A 12,980-nucleotide genomic window follows, 5' to 3' on the forward strand; every position below is an offset into this window, starting at 1 on the left:
TAGCGTCATATTGTCCCTACAGTATTAACAAAAAATGTATAATAATAAATAAGTAAATAATAATAATAATAATAATTATGAATAAATAAATAAATAAAAATGACAATTACAAATTATCAGCTGCCAAGATAGATTAACTGAAAGAGAAACTAACTACGGACAGTACACAAACTAACAACAGGGCAGTTTTTAGGCTGCTTACGTATTTGTTTATTTTTTTACAGCAAATAAATATGACTAAAAGGTTATTTTGCTGTATTTAGTCACATTTCAAATGCTCAAAATTGCAAGGGGCAATAAAACTCAAAATACTTTTTTTTTATAGGCTACTAGTAAAGCTGAGACCACGCCCGGGTCCCCCTCTAAATTTATGTAATGTTTCTGTAACAACCACCCCACCGCGACGTGATTTTACCAACATTATAATACATGTAATAATAATAATAATAATAATAAATATAATAATAAACAATTATTATTACTATTACTACTATTACTACTACTACTACTACTACTACTACTACTACTACTACTACTATTATTATTATTAGCCTACTACTACCTTTTTGAGGTGGAGGGAAGGTATTGTATTTCGAGTTTTGGCTATAAAAATGCCAGATTAACTTGTCCCTGCACTTAGAACTGGATTCAACTGGGTTAAGTAATAAGTAGCCAACCTTTGGACGACAAAACATGCAACAGTACACTGGGGTTTTACTCTATAAATTAAAACCGAAATATCACTTCGCGAACCAGTCAAAATAATTTGCACACGCGCCTGGTAATAATAATAATAATAATAATAATAAATGGTGAGTTCATGTTCCGACTTTTTATTATTTTATTTCAGCGTATTCGCGGTTATTTTCATCATGAAATAATATATTTTTTATTATTTGCCATGTATATAGCCGGCTCTCATTTGCCAAGTCTCTATACACGGCGATCGTTTATATAAAATCCAAAAATACATTATACGGTTGTCGTATATATAGCCTCATCACTACGAGTCTGTTTTTCCGTATTTTAAATGTGTCATTTAAAGAAGAGTTCCAAATTTTAAAACTGAATCGTGTCATGGAATTCCCTCGATCATAGTTCAATTAAAATGTTTTGGATCATACAATAACTAGGTTCGGTATTCCAGATGAATGTAATTTCCATTTATAATGCATATTTAGAGAAATAAGGCCCACTAAATCCATGATTGAGCTCCTTTGAAAAAAAAAAAAATATATATATACTCACTCAAAAGAATTTAAGGGTCAGACGATATTTTCGACATTATTTTCTGAATGTCAATTATATTAGCTAGACCATAACGCATGGTATTGTTCCATTTTGACGAAAGTGGGTCTAAGCAACCCATAAATGAATTAAAATCCACTGTCATTGACACTGTCGACTAGTTCTAATGGCGAAAACATGCTTACATTTGCACGTAAATTAGGGCGAAAGCGAAAGGTCTACTAAGTGCCCATAACTTGCTTTTTCACAAAGCGCTTCATTTGCACGCTTTGCACGTGTATTCCATGTTCCCAATGCTGAATTTCCGTATAATTGGAGCTTGCGTTCGTGTACGGTGCACACTCCAAATTCGACAATGGTACGACTTCAACTGACTATCGAAGATCGAGGAAGGGCTATTGCTTGGCTTCAGGATGGCAATACGCAAAGAAATGTTGCTCTGAGACTTGGTGTCAGTCAGAGTGTCGTTGGCCGACTGTGGCAACGGTACCAAGCAACGAATTTTGTTCGAAATCGTCCACTTTCGGGAAGACTCCGAAGCACTACCAATAGAGAGGACCGCTACATCACCAATATGGCTCTACGTCAACGAACAACCACTGCACGCCGATTACGTGACAATCTGCGGACTGCGACTGGAACTCGAGTGTCTGATCAAACCATACGCAATCGCCTGAGAGCCAATAATCTACGCTGCCGTCGCCAGGCTGTTCGACCATCACTCCTACCACGTCACAGAACGGCCAGACGTCACTGGTGCACGCTTCATCTGCGGTGGCAACGTGTTCATTGGGGTCGAGTGATGTTCACTGATGAGTCCAGGTTTAGTCTTCTCCAGTTCAACGACGGTCGGGTTCGTGTCTACAGACGTCCTGGGGAGCGCTTCGCTGACGTTAACGTTAGACAACGTCACCGGTTCGGTGGTGGCAGCGTCATGGTGTGGGGCGGCATCTCTATCCACCACAGGACCCCCCTCTATGTGGTGGTTGGCAATCTGAATGGAATCCGCTATCTGAATGAGATTATCCGGCCGTTGGTTCTCCCAGGCCTTCAGCAGATTGGCGGCGGGGCAGTTCTGCAAGATGACAGTGCCAGACCCCACCGCGCCAGGGTGGTAACGGACTTTCTCAGACAACAAGGTATCGCCAGGATGGATTGGCCAGCATATTCGCCTGACTTGGCCCCAATAGAGCACGCCTGGGACGAATTAGGCAGGAGAGTTCGGGATAACCATGCCCCTCCGGCCAACCTTCATGATCTGGGTCAACTTCTTATGGCAGAGTGGCAGGCCATTCCCCAAGAGTATGTCGAGTGTATTCGCGCCAGGGGTGGATTCACACACTATTAAACGAATGTTCTAATGTGTAAAATCCATGTTTGACAACCTTCAACTTTGACAGCATGTCATGTGACTTTCTTGTATACAGTGACGTTTATTTGTGGTTTTTTGTAAATATGGAACAATAAATAAAAAATTTGGTGTAGTTTACATCATCAATCTAATACACTCTGAAACTTATTTGGTTATACATTTTTGATCCTTAAATTCTTTTGAGTAGTATATATATATTTTTATTTTTTTTCGTACGTATGAAATTAGTTTAAAACAAAGTCAAGTTTGGACTTCTTACAAATATTAAGATGACCAGAAACACATTGAATATATAGACACTAATACCCTAAACAAGAAAATATATTTAATATGTAAGTTTAATCGTAGAAATATTTTATTAGTCAGAAACATCTTACAATGCAGCAAACTCAGGACTGTCCCTTTAATTAAGACATCCATTTCTTTTCATACTGTAACCTGATCTCTCAACCTTATTATATTTCCCTATTTTACAGTGGATTTGTCCAAATGTGTCAGCAGCCAACAACTGGCAGGAATCTTCTGTTGTACGTGTTCTGTCCTAGAAACTTGTTGTATCCTACGTGTCCAGGTTGTGGTCATGCGCTCAGCTCTTAACTGTTTTCTCCATCACCCATTTGGTCTCTCTCTTCCCTTTTTTTCTTTTTTCTTCTTTTTTTTAGATCCTTCAAGCCAACTTCCTATCTCAGACTGAAGCACTTATGACTGGCAAGTCACGCAAGATAACCGAGGAAGAGTTGAAGACATCCGGAATGAGCAAAGACAATATTGCACGCATCTTACTACACAAGGTTAGCGCTATTTAATACGTTACACACAAAATCTTTACAGTGAAAAACCATGTGCACTTATTGATTGACGTTTTTAAATATGCACGGAGAAATACGCATTTTTAAGGTCAGTTATATGTGACACTTTCATTGTTTACTGAACGTCAGTTCTGCCGTGAAAGAGATAGAATGGAGTAAAAACAGTGGCGTAGGAAGGTGGCAAAAAGTGTGTGTGTGTGTGGGGGGGGGGGGGGGGGGCACTCTTTTATATGTGCACACTTTTACACTATTATAAAGCAAATATGCAAAATATCTGAAAAGTGGGAAGCACATGCCTCTCCCGCCCCCCCCCCTCCCCCCGCTTCCTACGCTAATGAAAAATATAATATTTCAGGTTATATTTAATATTTGTGGTCATGTCCTCAGTGCTTTTAATGGTGGATTTCATAATATATTAGTTTATTGTTGAATATTTTGGATTTTGGCTAGCAAATTATGACTGTTTAAATTATATTCTAGGTGTTTGAAGGAAATCGACCCACCAACTCGTTTTTGGTTCACAAGATCACTCCATTTACATTAGGAATGTTAGTTGGTAAGTTTTAGACTGACACCCCCAACCCCAAGATATCTTTAAAAAAAAGAAAAATATATATATATATATATATATATATATATATATATATATATATATATATATATATATATATATACATATATATATATATATATATATATATATATATATATATATATATATATATATACATATATACATATATATTACTCAAAAGAATTTAAGGGTCAAACATTTATAACCAAATAAGTTTCAGAGTGTATTAGATTGATGATGTAAACTACACCAATTTTTTTTTTTTATTGTTCCATATTTACAAAAAACCACAAATAAACGTCACTGTATACAAGAAAGTCACATGACATGCTGTCAAAGTTGAAGGTTGTCAAACATGGATTTTACACATTAGAACATTCGTTTAATAGGGTGTGAATCCACCCCTGGCGCGAATACACTCGACACATCGTTGCCTCATGCTGTTGATCAGACGTCTGAAGAACTCTTGGGGAATGGCCTGCCACTCTGCCATAAGAAGTTGACCCAGATCATGAAGGTTGGCCAGAGGGGCATGGTTATCCCGAACTCTCCTGCCTAATTCGTCTCAGGCGTACTCTATTGGGGCCAAGTCAGGCGAATATGCTGGCCAATCCATCCTGGCGATACCTTGTTGTCTGAGAAAGTCCGTTACCACCCTGGCGCGGTGGGGTCTGGCACTGTCATCCTGCAGAACTGCCCCGCCGCCAATCTGCTGAAGGCCTGGGAGAACCAACGGCCGAATAATCTCATTCAGATAGCGGATTCCATTCAGATTGCCATCCACCACATAGAGGGGGGTCCTGTGGTGGATAGAGATGCCGCCCCACACCATGACGCTGCCACCACCGAACCGGTGACGTTGTCTAACGTTAACGTCAGCGAAGCGCTCCCCAGGACGTCTGTAGACACGAACCCGACCGTCGTTGAACTGGAGACTAAATCTGGATTCATCAGTGAACATCACTCGACCCCACTGAACACGTTGCCACCGCAGATGAAGCGTGCACCAGTGACGTCTGGCCGTTCTGTGACGTGATAGGAGTGGTGGTCGAACAGCCTGGCGACGGCAGCGTAGATTATTGGCTCTCAGACGATTGCGTATGGTTTGATCAGACACTCGAGTTCCAGTCGCAGTCCGCAGATTGTCACGTAATCGGCGTGCAGTGGTTGTGCGTTGACGTAGAGCCATATTGGTGATGTAGCGGTCCTCTCTATTTGTAGTGCTTCGGGGTCTTCCCGAACGTGGACGATTTCGAACAGAATTCGTTGCTTGGTACCGTTGCCACAGTCGGCCAATGACACTCTGACTGACACAAAGTCTCAGAGCAAAATTTCTTTGCGTATTGCCATTCTGAAGCGAAGCAATAGCCCTTCCTCGATCTTCGATAGGCAGTTGAAGTCGTACCATTGTCGAATTTGGAGTGTGCACCGTACACGAACGCAAGCTCCAATTATACGGAAATTCAGCATTGGGAACATGGAATACACGTGCAAAGCGTGCAAATGAAGCGCTTTGTGAAAAAGAAAGTTATGGGCACTTAGCAGACCTTTCGCTTTGCCCTAATTTACGTGCAAATGTAAGCATGTTTTCGCCATTAGAACTAGTCGACAGTGTCATTGACAGTGGATTTTAATTCATTTATGGGTTGCTTAGACCCACTTTCGTCAAAATGGAACAATACCATGCGTGACATTATGGTCTAGCTAATATAATTGACATTCAGAAAATAATGTCGAAAATATCGTCTGACCCTTAAATTCTTTTGAGTAATATATATATATATATATATTGTTTGGGCATAATTTCTAGGGATATAGTACTGGTCCATACCCGGACATTATCTTTTATAGTTTATTTAATGAACATATTAATTTTGAAATAAAAAAAATATACTGGTTGTTTTTTGATGGGTTTTTTTTACAAATTGTCACTGTATTATTTTAATTTGTAATTATTTGTAAATTGTGGAGTGGATTTCTTTACTTCTTGAATGCAAAAAACAAGACTGCACATGCAATCTATGTGCTCTAGTGATGTCGTTAAACAAAAAAAACTATTACCGTATATATTTTCAATATATTTCTCCTGGAATTAACGGAAGTCACGAAATTATGTAATTTTAGTCAACTGGACGACACGTGGTATTATTGGAGAGTGTGTACCTGTCCATCCTATGATCAGTTAATTTTAATCCGCATACATCAACAAGCTGGTTTACCCATAATTTAATTTTGTCAGATTATCTCAATAACGCATTTTATTTTTCTGTTTCAGCAATGTATGAACACAAGATATTTATTCAAGGCCAGATCTGGGATATCAACTCCTATGACCTGTGGGGATATGTTTTAAGTTGGAGATGTTTCTTATAGTCACAGTTCTTATTACAGAAATACAATTGTTCAGCTTTTTCTTTCTTCTTTTTGTTTTTGCATAAAATAATTTCACAAAATAGACTAAATTTTATCTGAAATGAAAAAAAGGCTTTACCAATATATAATTATTATATGTTTTAGAATGTTTGAAACCATTACAACCAGGATGGTGTATATAAAAGATTCCTTGCTACTAATGAAAAAATGTAGTGGGTTTCCTTTCGAAGAGTATAATGTCAAAATTAACAAATGTTTGACATCCAATAGTTGATGATTCATAAAGTAATGTACTCTAGTGGTGTCGTTAAACAAAACAAACTATTACAAACCAACAACATATCGAGTTTGGCGTAATTGATCACAAAACAAGATGTTGCAAGTAATGAGTAATTCAATAGTAAAAAAGCTACAATAAATATTACGCCTTATGTTTTATTACACACCAGTGTAAGATATTGATCATGTCATAACAATCACTCATTATTTAACTAGTATAATATTGGCGTGACGTGAGCATGACGTAGATCACTTGCTGACCCAGTTCGCAGAAAAATAACGTATAGCAGGTCTCGACATCTGCTTACTTCTGCATTGTAGTTGGTTTGTAGTTGGTTTGTAATAAGTAAATTACTAAACAAACTTACTTGTCATACCATTTTCATGAAACTAGTAAACAGTGTTGGTATCCTACTCGCTTTCGTTCGTCAGATTCCAAACCTGTTCACTTATTTCATAAAAATGGTATGACAGGCCAGCTCGTTTAGTATTCGATACTATATAGAGTCATTTCCTTTAATAATTTTTAACTATGTGTTTCAGTATTGAGCTTGAAAGGCAGCTGGTCAAAGTTATTCAGCCTGAACTGAAAGATAGCAAAACAGTCAGTAGCCACGACTGTTCAACAAAAGGACTGATTAATTTTATCAAAAAAACCAGGAAGTGAATTTTTGTTTACATGTTACTGTTTTGTTAATTAACTGTTGTATTTTTACTTAAAAGGGACATACCCTAGTTTTTAAACACTAGGGCACATTTTTTACTATTATAGCCGTTTTTGATAACTGTGTTGTATTTTTACTTAAAAGGACATACCCTAGTTTTTAAACACTAAGGCATATTTTTTACTATTGTAGCCGTTTTTGATAAATGAAATCATATTTTACTTAAGATTTTATGGTTTAGATTATCAATGTCCGTACATTCGAGGTGTTTTTGGTCACCCTGTTGTTTTTAATATCACAAAATGCATTTCTCATATTTTTAAAAACGCACGTGCGTCTGAGAAGTAACTAGTTATGGAGTCGAGTGTTGGTCTATTTTAGAGGGTATTTCACCATTTTAAAGTCACAGACTCATGTTTCAGTCAATTGTAACTTTATCCAAATGTGTTACAGGTTTGTAGATTAACTAAACTTAGTGTTAATTTTCACAGGTTAATACTAGGGTTTGTCCCTTTAAACCAATGTGGTTGGCTTGTACCCATATCTGTATCCAAGCAGGGCCTTTTAGTTTAGAAGTGCCCTTTTTGTCGAGCTGGTGAAGACTTTATATATTTTAGGTATGCTGTACCATTTACACTTACAACGTGCACGTATGTACTTACACACACTTGCACGCACGGAAGACTGACAGACACACACACACACACACACACACACACACACACACACACACACACACACTCACACACACTTTGCAAGCACCCTCAAATACAGCAAATACACAAATGGCACACCAGTTTATCTACCAGAGATGTGAGAGCTACGCTGAAACGCGTAAATGCGTTTTTTCATTTCGTCTTTAAAAAACCCTAACATGATGTTCAATACTGTTGACCACACAAGGTGCATTTACATGTTTTCACGGTTTAAAGTTTTTGATGTGTGTCTTATATTCTAAGTTATAACCAGTTTAGATGTGTTATCATTGAATGCAATTTTTGGCAGTTCCAGGGGTTGCAAACCACAATTTTCCTTCAGGGGCCCTTGAGCGGTCCCTGAACCCCGGCCCCAGTATCCTTTTTTGTTCCAGCCCCTCTCACATCCCTGAGATTCTATGCAATCATTTGCATCTAAGAACAGAATGATATATGCCTTATATACAAATTAATCATTAGCCTGTTTGTGAAACTTGCTTTGTCTTTCTGTATTCCTCTCTAATGAAAAGTGTTCACCTTTAGTTTGTGTCCATCGTTCGACTGTTTTCTAAACTTCAGTAATATTTTAATAACTGTAAAATAAAAGTTACAAATGTGTGGATATATATATATTTTTACTTTACATAATTTTTTATTTAACGTCGCATTCAACACAAGCGTTGACGAATATTGAAAAATGAAAAGTCACTGGTGTGTGTGTGGGGGGGGGGGGGGGGGCCGACCCCCCGACCCCACATTGGCTACGGGCCTGTCTCTTGCATTCTTATGAGTTAAAAACTCATAAGAATTGGCAAATCAGTATTTATGATAAGCCCACTCGAATGCACCATTATTTTTCCTCCATTTTTATTCTGAATAATATCTTAGAACCTGCTCACAACGAGTTCCTCCATGCCAGGACATTCATAGGATGTGCCCAAGACATATGTGCTTGAGCCTTCAGTGGGTGTAAGCATGTGCCAAATGGATGATTGCTTTATGCCATTTATAATTTCATGGGATCAGTTTTATTGTTTTGGATTTGAATATGGTGGCCATTTTGGATGTTAAATATTTGGTTTTTAATGTTTCCTCTGTAAGTACTTGGTCAACTGATATTAAACTTTCTTTACATGGGCAGTTGGCTGGGTCAACATGTTCAAAGAAAAAATGCCTGACATTGGTGGCCATCTTGGATTTAGGTAAATGTTACTTAAACAAGTTTTGTCTACAAAAGAAACCCCAATAAGCCAGTTTCATCAAAAGCATTGGTTAATTAGTAACATATTGGAGCTCACTGGAATGCACTCATGAATTTTGAAATGGCCACCATTGACCATTCAAAAATCTATCACCTGGTATGGGGCGCCGTTTGTCACTTTATGTTTCAGCTTACTGATTTATAAATCCTTAACTTTTCAGTAATATATATATATATATATATATATATATATATATATATATATATATATATGTATGTATATATACATACCGGCCTCGGTGGCGCAGTGGTTAAGCCATCATACTACAGGCTCGTAGGTACAGGGTTTGCAGCCTGGTACCGGCTCCAACCCACAGCTAGTTTTAACGACTCAACCCAGAGTGAGTTCTTAAGGGCTCAGTTGGTAGGTGTAAGGCCACTACACCCTCTTCTCTCTCACTAACCACAAACAACTAACTCACTGTCCTGGCCAGCCAGCCAAGATAGCGGAGACGTGTGCCCGGGACAGCGTGCTTGAACCTTAATTGGATATAAGCACGAAAATAAGTTGAAATGAAATTAAATATATATATATATATATATATATATATATATATATATATATATATATATATATATATATCATGACTAAATGCACTACAAATTTGAACCTACTATCACTAAAATTAAATCCTATATCCGTGAAAAAAGAAAAGAAAACATTTATAAATATATTATAAATCTTCAAGGAAATCTTACAGACTTAGAAATCGGAAAATTTCACTTTCTGGATTTACAAATACAAAACTCATTTTCGGGAATTTAAATATTTGAAACCAGGATATATAAATCCGACGTCTTGCATGCAAATGAGATCTAATAGTTCCGCCCTTTCTTCTTTAAAACTGCCAGTCACGTTATACAAGTACATAGTCTATTCTAAAAGCGTCCAGGGTCAAAATAAGGTCAGCAGAAAACTTCTATTTCGAGAAAATTTTATATTACATGTTGTTAATTGTTAAACGAAAGCCATATGTCAACTTAAAGTAGTCGGATCGACCCGCACTTGTTGTGTCGGTCCTGTAGGTCCTGTTCTTTTGACCAGCAGTGTGAGGTCTGCGTGACGTGGTCTTCGTTTATTTGGATGAAGTTTCGTCGCCAGGTCCGGGAGGCGGACAGGAAGAGGAATGTTCGGAAAGGAAACGGAGAGAAGAACAAGGAAGCAACCTCGGGGGTTGTCCTCCAGTCGGAGGTGCCGCCGGCTTCTGAGACGAGAGGAAAGATGGTAGGTGTAAGAACGCCTTCTCTTCCCACCGCATTCATTGCTAGTAGTTCAGAGATTGTGGTGGCTTCTGCCGCCGCAGTTTCTTTGCTTTCCCATCCTGTGGATGGAAGCCAGCTGGAGTGGCTTCAGCTTGGTGAGTCGGGTGGCTCGAGAGCGCCGTCCCTCTCGTCTGTTTCGGACGGGGGTGTTTGGTTGACAGGGGAAGGTTTGGCTAGTGCCACGTCAGCCTCAGTCGTTGTGAAAGCCCAAGATGTCCCAATTGCCCAAGATGTTCCACTTAGGACATCTTGGGCAGTGCTCGGCCCAAGATGTCCTTGGGGCATCTTGGGCCGAGACATGCCATATAAAATAAAAGTTTTAACTGCCACATAAAATAAAGATATTGAACCTTACATTGTGATATTTGTTTTAACAATTTAAAAGCATATGGATTTTTTTTAACTGCACATGCATGATTATAGTACGTTTGTTTGAGATGCGAAGTTTCGTAGGGTCGATCCCCTTGTTGGGCCTATATGTTTTTCTTATTCCAACCAGTACACCACTAATCTTTTATCATAGGCTATATATATATATATATATATATATATATATATACATTTATCATATATTTATGTTTGAATATCTCTATTGTATGTATGTCGGTTTTTGACTTATACTCATATATTCAACACATATATTCACAGGCAGGCATCGATAGCAGCCACAGCAGGCACTGGTCTTCAAACTTCTCATCAGAACTTGCTCAATAATCAGGTCGGATGAAAGACCTGCCCACAGGAGATCGCTTCGTCGAATCACGTGGAACCCCTAATCGAAACGTTTTTGGACATCAGGGTTTTTAGCTTTGAGGTTGGAAATCTTCTGCAGATACACCATTGCAGATTTAATGTACAGGTTGTGGCCCGAGGCTTCCAGGTAGGGCAGCATGTCCTGGATGGCCTGTAGATGTAATGTCCAGTTTCCAGTGTGCTCTGCCCTAATGTATTTGCCTAGGATGTCTAGCATGTCCATGTACTGAATCCAGAGTGCTGAAGTTCTGGTGACATCTTCACAGACCCAGACTGCTTCTGAAGGCGGTCTTTCATTATTTTCAGGACATCTGAGAGACGAACCTCTTCAGCAGACATAGCCCTGTCCATCAGCTTCTCATAGAGGATACAAGCTTCGTCCAGATCCGGATTCTGAATAACATTTGAAGACTGTCCATCTGGTGGCCTTGCAGCTGCTTCAGCCAAGTCCAGATCGACATTCTCATTGCTGTCTGATTTGTTATGTTGGGGTTGTAGAGGGGCATTGAGCACATTTGTCAGCATCAGGGCATTGAGGGCTGCGTCAACAATGAAGTGTGCATGTACTGTCCGAGCAATGGCCTTGCCACTAAGCATATGATCTATAGCATTGGAGGCATAGATCAACTCCAGTAGTTATTGTAGCCCGGATGAAATAGAAATCAAGAAGTACATGTAGTTAGCCCCAAACACCTCATATTATCACAACTGGAAACAAAGTGGTATTATAGAGTGCCTGCACTCATAAATGTAAAAAATTTAAGTACCCATGACTTGAGCTTACTATACTCAGATTCAGGGATGGAATGGAAAAGGGACAGCAAAAGGCACATGTTCAAAGAAGAGAACGTTTAGGTTAAAATGGAGCACATGAGGACAATGATAAGCTGAGGACAATGTCCACAAATAGCACCCAGTCAGAACCAGTACCAACAGTTATATCAGAGCAAGCGCATCTAGCATATGTTATGTCTCAAGATCTACAATCAGTCTCACCAACCTGTAATGTGGATCCCACAGAAACATCTAGTATCTTCAATGAATGAGTCATTCACTGTTCCCATATATTAGGGTAACCTTAAGGGGTGACCTTGACCTCAAATCGTCAAAATAAGATCAGAATAGGATTCCTCGACCACAAAACCCCCTAAAAAAATGGTATTATTATGTATCACTTTTGGATTTTTAAGAATGATTAACACTAAGCCGGGTGGCGGCCATATTGGATTTCCCAGATTTTGGGACTTTCCTCCCAGAGGATTTCTTAGGACTTTTTATATGTCAAAGAGGATACATCCAGGGGTACAAAACAACTGAGAGAGCTTTTGTTGCAATTTGTGTGAGGTCATTGTGCATAATGCCTGTACTATACTGTTAAAGACGGATACACTAGTTTCAGCCCGTGAAAATGTACACTAAGTTTAATTAATATACAATCATGCAACACATCTGGATACGGTTATAAGAGAGAGAAACTATTTAGCGTGTGATGTTTAAACAGGTAAATACCATCAAAAACACACAAGACCTTGTCTCGATAACCATTATTTCTAAGACGAACTTGCATTTGTAGAATTATATATTTTTAAAACTGGATTTCAGGGTATTATAAAAATCTGGTTGACCAGAACCACTTCGTGTGTACGAAAATAAATATTCTAAATAATTTTTAGAATGTTAAAAATGAC

General features: G+C 38.5%; 1 protein-coding gene across 1 annotated transcript in view; it reads left to right on the forward strand.

The window, feature by feature from the left end:
- The window catches only part of LOC121377946 (glucose-6-phosphate isomerase-like), a 40,469-nt gene extending 33,055 nt beyond the window's left edge, over nt 1-7,414 (forward strand). The window contains exons 12-14 of the mRNA XM_041506040.1: nt 3,283-3,411; nt 3,910-3,985; nt 6,279-7,414. Of these exons, the coding sequence (XP_041361974.1) occupies nt 3,283-3,411; nt 3,910-3,985; nt 6,279-6,376 (303 nt within the window). The 3' untranslated portion in view covers nt 6,377-7,414. The remainder of the gene's footprint in view (nt 1-3,282; nt 3,412-3,909; nt 3,986-6,278) is intronic.
- The last annotated feature ends 5,566 nt before the right edge of the window (nt 7,415-12,980 follow it).

Source organism: Gigantopelta aegis, chromosome 7, assembly GCF_016097555.1.
Source record: "Gigantopelta aegis isolate Gae_Host chromosome 7, Gae_host_genome, whole genome shotgun sequence".
In the NCBI taxonomy this organism is placed as follows: Eukaryota; Metazoa; Mollusca; class Gastropoda; order Neomphalida; family Peltospiridae; genus Gigantopelta; species Gigantopelta aegis.